General features: G+C 44.7%; 1 protein-coding gene across 14 annotated transcripts in view; it reads right to left on the reverse strand.

The window, feature by feature from the left end:
- Positions 1-938: 938 nt before the first annotated feature.
- PHF20 (PHD finger protein 20) overlaps positions 939-18,366 on the reverse strand; it is a 125,518-nt gene continuing 108,090 nt past the window's right edge. For 10 of the 14 annotated variants that reach the window (XM_077251885.1, XM_077251882.1, XM_077251890.1 and 7 more), the window contains 3 exons: positions 14,704-15,094; positions 6,461-6,641; positions 939-4,037 (listed from right to left, as the gene is read on the reverse strand). In XM_077251885.1, coding sequence (XP_077108000.1) covers positions 3,898-4,037; positions 6,461-6,641; positions 14,704-15,094 — 712 coding nt within the window. In that variant the 3' untranslated portion in view covers positions 939-3,897. The remainder of the gene's footprint in view (positions 4,038-6,460; positions 6,642-14,703; positions 15,095-18,366) is intronic. The other 4 variants (XM_077251887.1, XM_077251891.1, XM_077251881.1 and 1 more) reach the window with 2 other exon arrangements.

Genomic DNA, 18,366 nt, shown 5'->3' on the forward strand with positions numbered 1-18,366 from the left:
GCCCGGCGTCATCTCTCCCCTTCTCTCACCCCGGAGGCTTTCACTTCACCTCCGGGGGAGTAAATTGCAGGCTGCGTCGCGCCCCCAGAGCATTCTTACCTGCCGCAGGCCCGCTGATGCATCCTCCTCTCCCGTGAGCCAGGCGACTCCCCGACTCTGGCCTCACGGTGCCTGCCAGCAGAAGGCGGAAGCTGATCCCAGGACCCCCGACGCTGCTTCCAGCACTGGAGCCCCTGCCATCCTCTCAGGTAAACCGCGCAGGCGGCGTCCAGGCTAGGTATTCTCTTCTTCATGGGTTCCCTTAGGAACAGGAAACCAAACTGTGGGAGCGAGGGGAACCGCCCCTTTTATTCTCTCCATAGGGTTTCCTGTTCCTAAGTGGCGGATCCCCTCTCTCAAGTGGGTGCTGTCATGGCAAAGAGAAAAAAGGTCCTGCAAGGACAATTTTTGTGCAGTTCAGAATTCTCGCACCCCCCCAAAAAAAAAATATATATATTTAGAGTGGGCCCTGGCTGGTTGGTCCTGCTGCCCCACCCGAAAAGCTTGATATTTCTGTTACAGCCTACAGTGCAGTCAAAACCACAACTGAGACTCCAGGGGCCAGGAGACAAACGAAGTTAGAAACTGCGGAGAATGGCCTTACCCACACAATGACTGACAGCTATAGAGGCGACAGTGTAAACCTCAGAGTTGGCAGGAATGGTTACCCTCTGGCCTGACTGGAGTGAGATAGAAGCGTCAGATATTGGACTGTGGTTGATCTGTAATAAATATATACCAATCTGAAGATCAAATAGAGCAGCTTGACTGGCCAAATAGTCCATTTTAATGTTTGGCATTACCTTATACATCTGTTTTAATAAACCATTGCATGAATAGTATAGCTAAACCTCCCCCCACCAATTGTATAACAAGGAGAAAAATAAACAAAACATACAACCCTTCCTTGAAAATATTTTAGTCTGTTAGATTTACACAAATCATTATTTGCAGCATATTACCATAACAAAACAGAAGGGTACCTTGCCCAACCAAAATTCATTATTTGGTAAGTTACAATTCCGGTGTAAATAAAGAACAAAACACCTTTTACATAGCACAAAGGATGCTGCTAAGGAGAATCAATGGGAAGGAGAAAAGAGCTCCTACAAAACATCTTGTACTTAACATGTGGCTAAAGTAAAAGGAGTACTCCAGAGTTAGGAGTCCTACATGTATAGTCCTGGGGGGCCATGGTGTATAGATGCATGTGCACACAAAGCAGTGCCCTGAATCTTCAAAAACCAGTGCTAAGACAAATGATCTGCTTTGGCCAATAACTATCACTTGGATGAGAGTTATAGGTGTTACAGATAGTTTTCTCAAGGGTGGACAACCACCAGCTCAGTGGAACCACTGCTTCTTTACCTTCACAGAGCTTTTCTTGTCAGCACAGTCCAATTAAAAAAAAAAAAAAAAAAAAAGGAAAATATTCAGGAAGGGGACAACCCCGTAAGAGAATTGTCCGTTTCCAATTCCAAATCTGATTACATGTCACATGCATATAAAGGCCGGCTTCACACATTTGTGTATCATGGTCAGAATATGGACCGGCAGCAGGTCTCCTGGCCCAGAACCTATATCCATATATATGCATATGAAGCTGTCGCGTTCGGGGTCAGGAGATCCAATGCCGGCCAGTACATCACAGTCCGTGATAACACAGATGAGTAAAACTGGTCTAACATTGAGTAATAAAGCTAATTGAGTAAGTGGAACTTTATTTTAAATTACTTTTTGAGAGTTTTTAGATCCTATTCACACATTCATCAGGTTTTCTGCACAAATTCCACACTGAAACGCTCACTAAAAACCCAAGAATAGTTAACAGAGTTTTAATAACCCTGTCCATATGCATCAGGAAAAATAAAAATTGGTTGTGTTTTTGTCCTTGTTACAGAACAGTATCTATGAAAAGTAAAAGGGTGGGGGACCAAAACAACTCATAAGGAGGGCTAGTTCTTGTACGGTTCCACAGAGCAACTGCATATCTGTATCAGAAATCTTAAGTGTCAGATTTCTGCTGTGGATTCTCTTATTAACTTACCCTGATTGACGTGTAGGCCTCATTATCAACAGACCGTGCCCAATCAAGTCTCCAGCCAAGACATCTAGGATGCATAACCAATTGGGTCTCACAAAAAAAAAACTACAAGAAACATCCAAAAAGGTAACAATTGTTCCTCTTTACCTGCGACATGGCCTCAATCATCAAATCATGACGATCTTACAAAATAAAAAAAAAAAAAACAAACATTGAGGACAAAATCAACTCAAACCTGCTTACAGCCAAACTTCCATCAAGCTATGACAGGGTAAATAAATATACATACATATGTACAAAAGCAAAAAAGAAAAAAAAAAGGAAACAGAATGGAAATTTGCAAATCTGCTTATGGGATTCCATACATGCGAGAGTATATAATAACTAAGGAAGCCGTCACATGGCCTCGTTTTCAATGCTTGTGTTACCTGCAGATATTTGAAATTGATCCCATCTAAAGGGTTCATTGGAGACTAATTTTTGGCAAAAGTACACGAATGTAATATATAAGCAATAAAAAAAAAATATTCAGATAACCTTTGATTTATGGAGTTGAAGAGCCTTCAAGGGTACGGCCACACAGATCGGTGGTGATCAGGAAGCTTTACAACTATAGACCTATCACAACTGAGTGCTGAAATAAGCACTGATCTGTTAAAGCACAAAGCCCTCTTATCACTCATTTTCAGATTGAAGCATCACACGATTTTGTATGCCTCAATGTTGTCAGTGAGGATAACCTAACAAATGGTATTCACTATAATGCAACATCTGCACTGCAACAGGATACTACAGCAACCATAGAGCTACATATTAACGTACCCCAGGACTTTTTTTTCAAGTACTATCCAAACAAGCAAAGCACATCCTGTCATTTTTCTATTAAGCCTGTAATAATTCTGCAGTTGAAACAAACAAAAAAAAGCTCAACCTACATACCGTAGAGCCAATATGGAACGTCATGTTATATACAAACATTCATTCTTCAAATATATTGATTTGTTTCCCTCACTGTGTAGGCCCAGATTTACCATAACTTAGACAGAAAGCATAATGTAGACTATTTACTACGTTTGCCGGAAGTCATGCCCTATAAGAATAACCGTGCTCATGTACCACTACCGCAAGTACAAGCAGCAAAAAGAGTCAGAACATAATACCTACTTAACATTGCAGCAATAAAATACAATTGAAATTAGAACATTTCTCCACTGTGATACTTGAGAGAGAAGGCAAGACAATATTCTTAGTGATTAAATACTGCTCTAGGACTCCACCAGGGTAAGGTGTAAGCTAAGATTGCAAGAGGGGTTAAAAAAAAAAAAGAAAAAAAAAAAATGTTTTTGCCCCCCATCCGCTGTTCTTTTAGTGCCAATATTAATTTCATGAACAAAAAATATAATATTCTTAAATTTACATGTTAAATGCCGGTTCAAGGGGAGAACATGAAGTTGATTTTACTGTATTTAGTTAATAGCAGTTTAAGGAGAGAAATTAATACAAGAAATGCAGCGGGCAAAAAACATCAGGTGAAAAGCAAAACAATATAGCAACTAACAATTCCAGACAACCAAGAGAAATATGAACAAACTGAAAAGAATAAGCCTCGTTACTACATTCAGGTAATATTCTATCCTGTATCAGACAGTATGAGCAGCTTGGCTCTCATTGTATGGAGAACAAGCAATATCCTCCTTCATCCCAGCAGTCTGTCCACGTTACATGCAGCCTGCATGCTACTCCAGGCTCTGCAGTGCTGGACGCCTTGCTTTTCTGTTTCATGGAGCCGTTTCCATCATCGGCTCGAGTCTCTTTCATGTCGAGCAAAGAGCTATTTGCTCAACTTTGCCAAGGTCCATTAGAAGCTGTTTGATCCGATGCTTTAGTTGTGGAAGCCTCGCGAGTGGTTCTGGTGGCTCAAGTTCACCAGTGTAGTCCAAAAAACTCTCTAGAACTGCAAAGCAAGAACAAGAGTGGTCTTTAGAACGAATATATTAAGTCCTTAAAAAAAAAAAAAAAAATAGAAAAACCAAACTGAGTATTAATGAATAAAAGCAAAGCTTCTATAAAGTTGCCATACTCTAATATGCAAATTGCCTCTTCTGAGAAAAAGAGGACTTAACTCTATAGCGCCACCTGTTGGAAGTAGCGATCCTACAAGTCACAATCAACCCCGTTAACGAGTCATGCAATATGACTTAGGATAAAAGCCAAATCAGTATCTCAATTCGCAGACACGGTGTTTCGGGCTGTTGGCCCTCGTCAGTGCGAAGCATGAGAACTGATTTGGCTAGGTACCTAGCCACCGTGTCTGCGAATTGAGATACTGATTTGGCTTTTATCCTAAGTCATAATGCACGACTCGTTAAAGGGTTGATTGTGACTTGTAGGATCGCTACTTCCAACAGGTGGCGCTATAGAGTTAAGTCCTCTTTTTCTCAGAAGAGGCAATTTGCATATTTAAATTCCCAGAGGAGCATTGTACGGCAAATAAGCCTCCTTACCTTGACAAGCCAGAGATGGTATGTCACTCTCCACAATGAGAAACGTTACCCCTTAGACCCCATACTCTAATAAGTATCCTTTTATTTAGAAAGAAAAATAAAGGGCTTGTCCACTACTAGGACAACCTCTTAAACTGTTGAGGAGAGCCATAAGATCAAATACTTAATTAACCTCAAGACATAAGAGATTGAGAGAAGCGACCCATAACGTGTATGGTTTAACCTTACATAAGCTTTCTCAGATCAAAGTAAGTCACTAAAGATGGCTGCCATTTCCTGTTTCACCACACCATGTGCTGATATCCAAGATGACGCCCACCCTGAGACCTCATGGATCCACCCACAGTGACGCCCACCTTGATGACCTCATGGTCCAACCCACCCTGATGACCTCATGGATCTGCCCACAGACTTGCTCATTGCCTAACCCACTAACCAATGGAATATATCTGATCACTCACATTTTAGAGCTAACCGAGCCCCCCTTACAGGGGTTATATTAGGCTGCTTTCACACTAGCGTCAGTACGGGCCCGTCGCAGTGCGTCGGGCCTACGTACCGACGCATGCTGTGAAAGAAAAGCACAACGGGGGCAGCGGAAGCAGTCTTACGACGCTTCCGCTGCCCCATTGTAAGGTCCAGGGAGGAGGGGGCGGAGTTTCGGCCACGCATGCGCAGTCGAAAATGGCGGAGTAGACGCACAAAAAAAGTTACATGTAACTTTTTTGGTGGCGGCGGTGCGCCAAAACACGACGCAACCGTCGCACGACGGTTGCAACGTGTGGCGATACGTCGCAATGCGTCGGTAATGTAAGTCTATGGGGAAAAAACGCATCCTGCAGAAAACTTTGCAGGATGCGTTTTTTCTCCTAAACGATGCATTGCGACGTCCGCCGAAAAACGCTAGTGTGAAAGTAGCCTAAACCGGTGTTCTGACTAAATAAAGGCCCTTGGAGCTGAGCCATAGATTGATCAAGGAGCGTTTACATCAGACTGTGTTGTCTGATGTTATTTCTTTAGTGCGCACCTGATCAATATTCATTAGGCCAGGAGTAGGCAACTGGAGTGAACATTACTTATTGTTCAACCTAACGAAACGAAATGCTTATTCCCGATAAAATAATAAAGCCTATACTCGCCTCCCATGCTGGCGACGTTCCCGCGGTGTTGGCACGGTGTTGGGGTGTCAGCATCACGTGTCAACACTGCATCACAGCACTGGGAAAAGCGAGTGGTGACACAGCAGGAACGTCGCCGGAACGGGAGGCAAGTATAGGCTTTATTTTAAATCGGGAAGAACATTTAGTTTAAGAAGGGATTTTCCTAGTAGTGGACAATGACTTTAAAATGGAATGAAAGGAACAAAACATGTCCGAAAAGTGGAGCATTTCTCAATCTAAATCAACCAAACCAATTTCAGCTCATTTTTTCCACAAGGCCTTTGGAAAATGAATGCAGCATTATGTTTGGTTACCATATGCAACCACTCCACTTGATTTGTACCAGTTGACACTATGCACACAACATATGTCATTTGGCACCAACACAAAAACATAAGACAACCAAGCTCCTTCTCTGTGGTAAAAATAAAAACAAAGAATTTGAGGCATTTAAAAAAAAAAAAATGCTGGTGATTATGGGGATTGTTGATTCTCTGCCCTCCTGTAATTACTCATGAAATTAAGATACAAGATTAGGAGATTCGAGTGTATCAAAAGGGTAGCACCTAACTGAAGATCCCAAAGGGATAATGGCTGAATCAATATCACCGCTCTTCCTCCTCACATTCAGATTGTACTAAAAGTTAATGGATGGGAACCGGCAAAGAAAAAAAAAAAAAGAAAAAAAAAAAGCTGAATAAAAAACTGCTCACCGTCAAGTTCCTTCTCTATAAAATCCATTCTATGAGTAACTTCATCCTGCAAGGACTCCAGATGTGTCAGAAGGTTAAGTTGCCACTGTAGTTGTGAACTGACTGTAGCGTCCCCATTGTCTGCGGGCTGGGCGTGAGGAGATTCCGGAGGTGGATTCCTCTTAGATAGACACTCTCTTACCTGAAGACCAAAAGGAAGTAATGAAAATTCCACATTTACAAGCAAAAATCCTGCCTTTCTGCTGGCCCCTGAGATCCGACTCTCTCCATTATATTAAACAAGCACCGGTAGGGGCGTACTGAAGACTGTCAGTTAAATTATAAGTGTACAAGGGAATGCAGTTCATGACATGTTTAATAAAAATTGCACGAGATTGTCCCACGACAGACCCTGGGGACATATCACTAGGTGGCCGCCAAGCCAATCTCAGGCAATGTGGCATGTTGCGCCCTCAGGTTGAAACAATTAGGCTACAGTGCTTAGTTCAAAAGGACATAAAAATAAGGATCAGGAGGAACTTCAAGAGTTAAGCTTTATTTATTGTATAGTAGGAATAAGCTATACTGATCAATTCATAAACTGCCGCAGTTCTACACATTCATGTCCTGTAATTCTGCACTGTCCTCTAAAAGGTGATCCATTGATTAAAATACATTTATGGTATCAATGTGTTATTCCCAAGACCGTAAGAAATCAAACATTATCTAGAGAACAGGTAAACTTACTGATATAGCTGGAGAATCCTGAAAATTGTGATTTGGAACCTAGGAACCAGGCGCTGCAGAGCTTTGCTATGAAGGAGGAGCACATGTTCAATTCAATGTCTGTAGGACTGCTGAAAATAGACTTTCTCCCATAGACAAATGAATGAAGCCAAAGTGTAATTGTGCATCTGAATATTAATGTTATACTACAAGTACGTAGGTGTGGTTTTTTTTATTTATGAAAATTAATCTTGTGTTCTGCAGCAGCTGAGGCAGCTTCTGAAGAACCTCTTGCAAAGTGAGAACTACAGTGATAAGATCAGAAGTGCCTATATAGCAATACTCATTAGTTTATAATTATCTGGTTCTGATATGAGAATGTGTCACTTAAGGTTTCTGGACATAATGAATATTGCGTATAATGGAAACTCTCGGGTGTGCGTTCTACCAATACTAAAAGGGTTGTAAACTACCTTGATATTGATGACCTGTACTTGGGATGTTCTTGGGTACTGCAGCTCAGCTCATATTCATCTCAATAGGCACCAGATTAGTCTGTCGCTGGTAACAACTGATCAACATTCTGATACTGATGACGCATCCTGAGAACAGGTCACTATCTTAGTAGCAGACAACCTTTAACATTTCCACAGATGTGTAACTATGCTGATATTAATGTTTCTGAAAGTACTGCATGTTTGTACAGTAGTGGGCATCCACCTAATGCCAATAACAGCAAGTTTTACTACTTAATATAGTTATATTATTGTGCTTTTTTAAAGCTAGAATTAAGTATATAAAAAATAGGGATTTTTGTGTACTCACCGTAAAATCCTTTTCTCCGAGCCACTCATTGGGGGACACAGGACCGTGGGTGGATGCTGCTGCCACTAGGAGGCTGACACTAAGTAAATACAAAAAGGGTTAGCTCATCCTCTGCAGTATACACCGCCCACTGGCTCCGGATAATACCAGTTCAGTAGCAAAGCAGTAGAAGATTAACAAAAATTAATCGTAGGTATAACATGTCAGAGACTAAAACACTCATCATAGGCAACAGGCCAAAACAAGGGTGGGTGCTGTGTCCCTCAATGAGTGGCTCGGAGAAAAGGATTTTGCGGTGAGTACACAAAAATCCCTATTTCTCCATCACCACATTGGGGGACACAGGACCGTGGGACGTCCAAAAGCAGTCCCTGGGCGGGAAATAACACAACAGTGTAAACTCATGGCACCTGCTGTCTACAGGTGCGCTACCGCTGCCTGCAGAATACGCCTACCCAGGCTTGCATCTGAAGATGCCCGAGTATGGACATTATAATGCTTTGAGAAGGTGTGCAGGCTAGACCAGGTCGCAGCTTTGCAAACTTGCTCTGCAGACGCTTGATTCCAAATGGCCCAGGAAGCACCCACTGACCGAGTGGAGTGTGCCCTGAGACCTGCTGGGATAGGCTTGCCGCTGACGCGATAAGCCTCTTGCAATAGCCGACCGAATCCATCTGGCGATTATCGACTTAGAAGCAGCCAGTCCCTTCCGGTGTCCTGCCGGGAGCACGAACAGAGCTTCCGTCTGTCGAAAAGGTGCAGTCCTAGACACGTACTTCCTGAGAGATCTCACAAGGTCCAGAGAGTGTAGAGCCTTCTCCACGCGGTGCGTCGGAGCAGGACAAAATGACGATATCCTTGTTAAGGTGGAAAGAAGACATCACCTTTGGGAGGAAGGTAGGGGACGGTCTGAGGACCACCTTGTCTCGGTGGAATGTAAGGAACGGCGTCCGACAGGAAAGGGCAGCCGATTCGGAGACTCGTCTGATCGACACAATAGCGACGAGAAAAGCCACCTTCCATGAAAGGAGATGTAGAGAGATGTTCTGCAACGGCTCGAAGGGAGATTCCTGCAGGACACCTAGGACCAGATTAAGGTCCCAAGCCTCTAGAGGTGCTCTGTAGGGAGGTACCACATGGGAGAGTCCCTGAAAGAACATTCTGACCTGGGGTTTGGAAGCAATTTTACATTGAAAAAGGACTGACATCCTATACTTAAAACCCAATATGCTCTGCAAAATTCACCTTCTACGTCCTGAGCACCCCAACGAAGGCAGATTTGTTGGAATATGTCCTGATGTAGAGGCCACTCGCCTGAGGCAAGACCTTGCAGGCTGAGGAAGTCCGTGGCCCAATTCTCAACTCCTGAAATGTGAACAGCCGATATGACCGAGTGGTTGTTTTAGGCCCAGCGAAGGATGTGCTCTACCTCGCGCATTGCAGCTCTGCTGCGTGAGCCCCCCTGATGATTTATATAAGCCACAGCCGTGGCATTGTCCGACTGGATACAGATGAGGCGGCCTGCTAGGAGATGATGGAACCGCCTTAGGGACAGCCAAATTGCACGTATCTCCAGGATATTGATTGGAAGGCGAGACTCGTGATGAGTCCAGGTTACCTGCGCAGTGTGATGCGAAAGACCGCTCCCCAGCCGAGGAGGCTGGCATCGATAGTGACTACCAGCCAATGGACTGGGAGGAAGGACCTCCCTTGGAGAAGAGAGGTTCGGAGAATCCACCATTGGAGTGTGTGCTTGACCCGAGGGGAGAGAGGACACAGTCTGTTGAGGGAAAATGGACTCCCGTCCCATGTTTCCAGCAGAGCGTGCTGGAGGGGACGGAGGTGTAGTTGCGCAAATGGAATCGCCTCCATTGCTGCCACCATCTTCCCAAGAATCCTCATGCCGAAACGGATGGAACAGAGAGACAGCTGGAGAAGCTTCCAGACCCCCTGTTGAAGAGCCAGGACCTTGTCCCAAGGAAGAAGCACCAACCCTAAGAAGGTGTCCAGGGTCATGCCCAGGAAGGAAATCCATCTGGCCAGAACAGTAGATGACTTGTAGAATGTAGAATGGCCATGACCGCCGCCATGACCTTTGTGAAAACTCTGGGGGTGGTGGCGAGGGCGAAGGGCAAGGCCGTGAACTGAAAATGTTCCTGACGGCGAAGCGAAGAAACCTTTGGTGAGGTGAGAAGATTGGGATCTGGAGGTACGCATCCCGGATGTCGATGGATGCTAAGAATTCGCCTTGTTCCATCGAGGCAATGACGGAACGGAGAGATTCCATTCTGAAATGACGGACTTTGACAAATCTGTTCAAGAACTTTCGATTTTGTAACCAGAGGACACCAGATCCCTCACCCACTCGTCGTGAACAACTGCGAGCCAGGCATGACGAAACAAGAGAAGGTGTCCGCCTACTTTGCTGGTGTCATCCGGACGAGATTGCGAGTCATTTAGAAGAATATGGTTGGGGTCTGGATCCCCTGGATCTAGACTGCGTGGTGCGGTCCCTCCAGGAATGGTTGGGCCTGTACGAGGCCTGTGGGATTTTGTCTCTGCCGGCCCGGCACCCCAAACCAGGGGAACTGGCCGAGGAATGCCATGCGTAATTTCCACGAAAGGACTGAAAACGAGCCTGCGGCTGTCGACGGAACGGTTGTCTGAATCTCTGCTTGGGAAGGGAAGTACTTTTTCCTCCTGTAGCGGCTGAAAACAGCTTGTCCAGCTTTTCACCAAATAATCGACCACTGAGATATGGAAGGGACGCGATTGCTTTTTTATATGCGGAGTCCGCTCGCCAGTTCCTCAAGCATAGTGCTCTCCTAATCACCACAGTTTGAAGCCGTGAGTGCAGAGCAATTTGCTGCGTCCAGGGAAGCGTTTACTAAGTAATCGCCAGCCAAGGAAATTTGATTTGCCAGCTCCGCTATGTCAGAAGGAAGATCACTGTTCTGTAAGGCCTTATGCAGAGAGTCTGCCCAAACAGTCACGGCTTTGGCTACCCAGGTAGCAGTGACAGAGGGAAAGAGTGCAGAGCCTGAAGCCTCAAAAGCTGAACGGGCGAGACTGTCCACTAGGCGATCTGTGGGATCTTTGATAGAAGATGCATCCGGCACGGATAGGAGAGTTTTAGAGGACAAACATGAAACCGGAGGATCCACAGGAGAGGATTCTGACCATTGCTTGCGGAGATCGGGAGAAAAAGGATATTTGGACTCCAGAGATCTCTGACCTGCAAAACGTTTGTCCGGACGCTCCCTATGTCACTGAACTATGTCCTGGAACTCCGGGTGATTGGCAAACACCCTATGAGTACGTTTGGTCCTTTTGAAGGACACTGAATTATCCGTACTGGAGGTCGCCAGTTCTTCAACTTGAAGGGACTGATTGATGGCCTCAATGAGACTATTTATAGTGCTCTGATAACATGGCGACTCCAGATCAAGAGGCCCATCAGACTCAGGTTCAGAGTCCTGGTTGGAAGAGGTGCCTGGGGAGCGAGAGCAGGAAGCGGAGCTACCAGACGCCGAGGCACCAGAGAGCTTGGGAGACGAGCTACGGATGCGCTTCCTAGAAGGCTGCTTGTGCTTAGAATGAGAGCGGCCCCTGCAGGCTGAAGATTCCGCAGCCGTAGGGGAAGCTTCTTGAATAGGCGGATTAGTGGTCCTGCTCCTGAATGGATCCTGGAGGGACTCGATAGCTTTAGTCAAAGAAGCCATAGATTGCAAAAGTGACAAAGCCCACTCAGGGAGACTGGTCACCGCAGGCTCGTTTGCGGCGGGGGGCTCCTGAGCTCACTTAGGGTCACAAGCATTACAGAGCGGAACAGCATGCCCACTTGGTAGCACAGACTGACAGGAGGTGCAAGAAGTGAAGAACACCGTATGTCTTTTAGCAGATTTTTTTGGAGGGTTTAGGCAGAGACATGTTGTGCTGCTAAACTCCGTGCAGGGCTGATGTGGGGCACTTGTGCAGCTAAAAAAGCGGAGCACTGTGTGCAGGAGGAAGAGAGCCTGTGTCAGTGTGCAGCGCACCTACCCATGTCCTGTCGCAGCACTGTGACCGGGAGGAGAGGTGCAGCCTGGCATCCAGAAGCTCCTCGTATCCAAGATGGCTGCCGACAGTATGTGGAGCACTTCTCGCAGTGTGCGAGAAGCGCTAAACCGGTGGGCGGGGCTTCGCGCGTGACGCGTGCTGTAGGCGTAGACGCGGCCTAGCTGGGGCCGAAGCTGGGGAGGGCGTAAATTAGCGGTGCCCCCCCCCCCCCCGCAAGACTCACCGCTGATGTCCTCTTTAGGCGAGGTATGAGGGGAGGTGCAGTCAACCACGATCCACCACCCTCTTGATGAGGAGGTGGAGAGGGACTGGGGAGCTCCATGCAGCACCGCTGTTCTTCAGGGGTGGTGCAGAGGGAGGGCGGCCGGACTGTGCCTATTGGAAGGTGGCCTTTGTGTATACTATGGGTTCACTCCCCTAGGATTTCACAGGGCTAGTTCTCGGCCGTACATCCCACGTCGCAGGAGAGGGTACGGGGAGTAAAACTCGCCGTGCTCGCCTGTTGATGTTTTGGGGGTGATCGGCCCCCTTACAAGGGTCCGTCGCCCCATCATCCTCTTGCGCAAAGTTAAAAATAAAATTAAAAATAAAAAGTAAGAACGTCTGGAGAAAAACAAACAGCGTGCTTCCTACGGACACTAAGCAAGAACTGGTATTATCCGGAGCCAGTGGGCGGTGTACACTGCAGAGGAGGAGCTAACCCTTTTTGTATTTACTTAGTGTCAGCCTCCTAGTGGCAGCAGCATACACCCATGGTCCTGTGTCCCCCAATGTGGCGATGGAGAAATTGGCAATCCACACGTGGATAAAGCAGGGACTATACACAGATTTTGAAAATTGCAATTGCAGTTGATGACCAGCTTTGTAAGAGGGAGTCTGATCCATGCATGGGCATTTCTCATTTGTAGTGGTCAGGCAATAGGCTGAACATAACACTGTGCATGTGCAACTAACGTATTCTTATGTTCCGTGACTGCGATCTGACAGACTATCAAACTTTCAATGAATAAAGCCTACAAGTGAATATAGAAAAACCTTGTAGTATATCTAATCAGAAAAAGTCTTCTTACTGTACTTACGTGCCATTTCCCCAACTCCCCTCCCCCCATCCTAAACTCCATCTTCGCTGAGAAGAAAAAAAAATAAAAAAATTCAAATACCTCCTGATCAAGGCAAAACAAAAACTACCAGATCAGTGAGGTATCAGGTCACCTCCCATTATACTCTGTGGAGAGAGATGGGAGATGAGGAGTGTTGAGCCTACTGAGAGATATCAGGCAGATTGAGCTGCACAGCTTCAAGCAAATTTAATTTTGTGCTGGAGTCAAAGCCACACAGCTCAGTACTGCTGTATAATTAATCCATCTTATTGTGTGTGCTGTATATGGAAGAGATAGTAGCTCATCGCAGCTTGTCTCAACCCACAAGCTCAGAGATAACAGTGTTGAGCGAACATGCTCAAATAAGGTGCTATCCCAGGACGCTCAGGTGCCAACAGAGCATCTTCAGCGTACTTGAATACTACGTTCTATATACTATGTAGACTTCTCCCGCGTTGCGCCAATCCTCTGGAATGCTCTACCCCAAGAAATTAGGACCAACCACAACTTGCAGTTTTAGGAGCTAGCTCAAATCACATTTGTTCAGAGCAGCCTATCACGCTCCCTAATCAAAGTCACTTTATGTGTAAGCGTGTGCAGCCCATTCACTATCTCTATCTATCCCCCACTCCCTCAAGATGGCTGGACCATCATTATAAATACACACCTGTACTTTGTATCTCCCCCCACCTCATTGTAGATTGTCAGCTCTCACGAGCAGGGTCTTATTTTGCTTTAATTATTGTATTGTTAACGTTGTTACTTATAACTGTTTTGTTTGAAACTGTTGAACTGTAAAGCGCTGCGGAATATGTTGGCGCTATATAAATAAAGATTATTATTATTATGTTTGGGTCACCACTACTGTATGTCTCACGGCTGTTCGATAGCCGCAACACAGTCAGGGCTTGCCTGTTAGGTCAATTTAAGAAAATTAAATATCACAGATTAATAAGTTTAAAGCTCAGGTTATATGGCATCATGGTACTAAAATCACAGTGAACCATTACAACTTTGGATGTAGTGACGTCCTATGGTGCTGCGCTGTGACCTGTGTCAGTGTTGGATTTACAGTCACAGGTCACACATGACATACTTTTCATAGACTTGAATGCGAAATGAGACTTTGCTGTAAATAAAAAAGTCAAGTTGCAGACAAGTCAGGCTATGTGCCCACGTTGCGGATTTTTCCGCACCGTTTTTGAAAAACGGATTTCACCTGCGGATTCCTGTAGAGGAACAGGTGTAAAACGCTGCAGAATCCGCACAAAGAATTTACAGGCTGTGGAAAATACAACGCTGCGTTTCTGCACGGTATTTTCCGCAGCATGTGCACTGCGGCTTTGGTTTTCCATAGGTTTACATGGTACTGCAAACCGCATGGAAAACTGCTGCGAATCCTGTGTCCAATCTGCTGGCGATCCGCAGGCAAATCCGCAACGTGTGCACAGACCCTAATAGTCACAATAAGTCACAGACAAGCTGAAAAGTGCCACACAATCATCTGTCGCCAACCCAAGTGAGAATTCTCCAATTTAAGTTTCCATTACCCACCTTACAATAATTATGCTTTGATTCGCTCTCTACCTTTAGCAACTCTCTGTCCAATTCCCAGCCTAATCGTTCAGCAATGGAGTCTTCCCTGTTTTGCCGTATTCGGTCTACTCCACCGTCCAAGGATGAACTGCGAGTTTCTACAACGAGTCTCTGCTCTACCGCAGGGTAATAGGTCCGAGGTTTTTGGTAACAGTGTTCACTGGTGATGTAAGATTCCTCCACAAAAGGAATAGGGGAAGGCTTATCCACTGCACCATTGTAAGTCCTGTAGTTTGTGGAATCCTCTTTACAGTTTTCCTCCACAGTTCGCCTGATGTAACATCTGTCATTTAATGCATGTTGCTTCCATGGATGGCCCCAAAACCGAAGATCTGGATGCTCCTTGCTTCTGTGTAAATCAGAGATGGTTTTACTGGTCTGCATGACATACATTTAGTACAGCTTAAGAGGGTTACTCCCATCTTTACAATTTGTCAGCTATCCACAGACTGGGGACACAGAGCCCTGTCTGACAGCGCAGTGCCCAGATATGGACACCACCTTCTCCTAGAAAAAGCACTGGTAACAGAAGGTGCAGGGCTGTGCATGTCCTGCCACCGTCCCATTAAGAGGAGGCATTGCAGAGCCCCACTCAGGGTCCGTCAGCACCCTGTGGATGGGGAGGAATTCTAAATCATAAAAAAGAACCCGTCAATGTAACAGCGGGATCTCATCCGCAGGCCGTCCTAGAGATTGTCCACAAAATTGTGTGAATGTGACCAAGTTTCAGTAAAGATTTTATTTCTTGAAATTCCTGCATACGAGTCCAGTGGGAGGTCCTATTCAGTGATCGGCAGCCTTCCCTGTATGACTGCATGCAGATAGCGGTTAATCACTGAGAATGACCGCCCACTGGACTCATGTATACAGATACCAGGGATAGCAAAGAATAACACATAAGTTATACTGAAATTTACTCCACAAACCTGTAAAAGTCATTCTACTCATCTTCTCTACACCGCAGTGTCCACAGATCGGACTGCATGTACAACACGACAGATTCCCTTTCACCAATGCAGGTTTTGAAACAATTAGGGAGCATTTTCCACTAAAATCATAAATGTAATCGTTCCTGCAAGGAATTCTAAGGGCAAGACATGACATTTTATAAAAATGGAATAATAAAGTGGTATATACACCGTACTGGTATACACAACCCAATATACAGGGAATCTCAGCAGGTTTTACCATATAATCTGACAGCAGCATGATGTTGGGGCAGAGACCCTGATTGCAGCGATGTGTCACTAAGGGATTTTTCCTGCGTGGATTCTGCAGATTTACTGTGGATTCCCTGCAGTTTTTGTGCGGATTTCACCTGCGTTTTTACACCTGCGGATTCCCATTATGGAATAGGTGTAAACCGCTGCAGATTCCACAGAAAGAATTGACATGCTGCAGAAAATAAACCGCAGCGTTTCTGCATGGAATTTTCTGCAGCATGTGCACTGGGGATTTTGTTTTCCATACGTTTCCATGGTACTGTACACCGCATGGAAAACTGCTGCAGATCCGCAGCCAAATCCGCAACATGTGCACATACTCTTAGAATCACAGTTTTCTCTGCTGCCGATTTAGCAGAGCTTAGAATGTCAAGCCCTGTGTACCCCGCCCAGATCACTGGTTCGCTGATTGTGAGTACATTGCAAGTTGCCAGTAATAACTAATAAGTGGTGGGGGCGTGGTTGGACTCTGTTTGTGGGGGGTAATCAGCTTGTCCTGTAGTGTTAATCTCCTGCTGATAAAACACTGGTTGTATTCAAATAGCAACACAGCCTAATAAGGGACATCATTGTAATCAGAGTGTCGGCTCAAACATCCTGCTGCTCTCAAATTGCAGAGCTAAAACCAGTTAACAGATTCCCCGGAACTATAGAGTTTGTCCCATGGCCAGCAGGGTGGCTCAGTGGTTAGCACTGTTGCTTTGCAGTACTGGAATCCTGGGTTCAAATCCCACTAAGAACAACATCTGCAAGACGTTTGTATGTTCTCCCTGTGTTTGTAAGGATTTCATTCGGGGTCTCCGGTTTCCCCCCACACTCCAAAGACATACTGATAGGGAATCTAGATTGTGAGCCCCAATGGGGACACTTCCAATAATGTGAAGTGCTGTGGAATTAATGGCGCTATATAAGTGAGTAAAATAAATAAATAAATAAATGTTCTGTCTTGAGGAATACAGCTACTACTATCCCTCCTGCCTTCCTCAGGACGATGCACTCCTGATGAGTGACAGTTCAGACCAGTGTCATGACCGCACCGCAGGGTGGATAAAAATCAATGTTTTTTTAAAAAAAATCAAAAAAATCGGATTTTTTTGATTTAAATCGGATTTTTTTGATTTAAATCGGATTTTTTTCAATAAACTGCTTTTTGAGGAAAATATTTTACCATCCAAAGGTTCTTCCATCATGAGATAAAGCGGAGTTGTTTAACTCAGTAGAATAAAGGCTGTATATGTGTAACATTCACAATGCCATGCTCTTCCAGAGGTTTCTGTAGGATGCTGACTATCCAACAAGTTTGGGCATGTCAACTGAATGGAAAAAGAAACTAAACCAAAAGAAAGTGAAACCAAGCTAGAAGTGTGGAATTAAAGGGGCAGTATGAACAAAATGTGGAGGCTATTAATAGTTTATACAATTAAGACATGCTGCTTTTAAACACCTACCTATTGCCATATAGTAAAACAAAAAAGATTTTTACTTACTTTGGGGTCCCCCCCTCACCCTGGCGTTAGATCGTTGCCCCTAGTTTCGTCCGTGTAACTATGGGCGCACATGCGCACTGCTCTCACTTCTCATTTTAATCGTGATTTATATTAAAAAAAACCTTTTGATTTAAATCAGTGATTTAAATCATGATTAAAATCATGATTTAAATCGATCCGATTTAAATAGAAAAAAATCTTTTGATTTAAATCGTGATTTAAATCATGATTTAAATCGGCGTGATTTAAATCAATCCACCCTGCCGCACCGCTGACCTGAACTCTGCCCTCTGCAGCTTTAGAGGAGCGCAGGGACAGCATCAAAGCAGCACTTATGGTGGCTCTATAGAAAAGAGAGCTAGGTGACTGGACAGTACGGACACGCTGCATAACCTAGGAAACGAACACTAAACTAAATCCTTACGTTCGAGAGTAGAGAGAATTTTATTTAAATAGCAAAGTTTTACAAGCACTTTGCAATGTTAAGTAATTAAACTTATTTTTAACAATTTTGCACAATTTTGGTCCAGCATGGCAAGTTAGGAAACTAGTTATGCAAATCACTCTAGAGGATTTGTCTTCATTCCTGTGAAAAAAAATTGTCCTTAAATGGCTTCCAAACCCCTGACTTTTCCTAGGCTATATTCCTGCATTGATATGAGAACTCATTTGGAGTACAGATTATGGCAGTGAAAGTTTTTTTAAAGAAGCATTCCTCCTCCCATCAGAGATTTTATACTCCTAATACATCACAGTCACCATATTGTATAGCACTGTGTACTTACAATTGCTCATTTTACCTTTCTACCCAGCTAATGCTTCTGTTTTCCATTAGGTCTATGAGATCACATAATTAAAACTGACGAGCAGAATCCCATGCACTCTGAAGAAATAGAAGTCACTGCAAAAGA

The sequence above is a fragment of the Ranitomeya variabilis genome, chromosome 4 (genome assembly GCF_051348905.1).
Source record: "Ranitomeya variabilis isolate aRanVar5 chromosome 4, aRanVar5.hap1, whole genome shotgun sequence".
NCBI lineage: Eukaryota > Metazoa > Chordata > Amphibia > Anura > Dendrobatidae > Ranitomeya > Ranitomeya variabilis.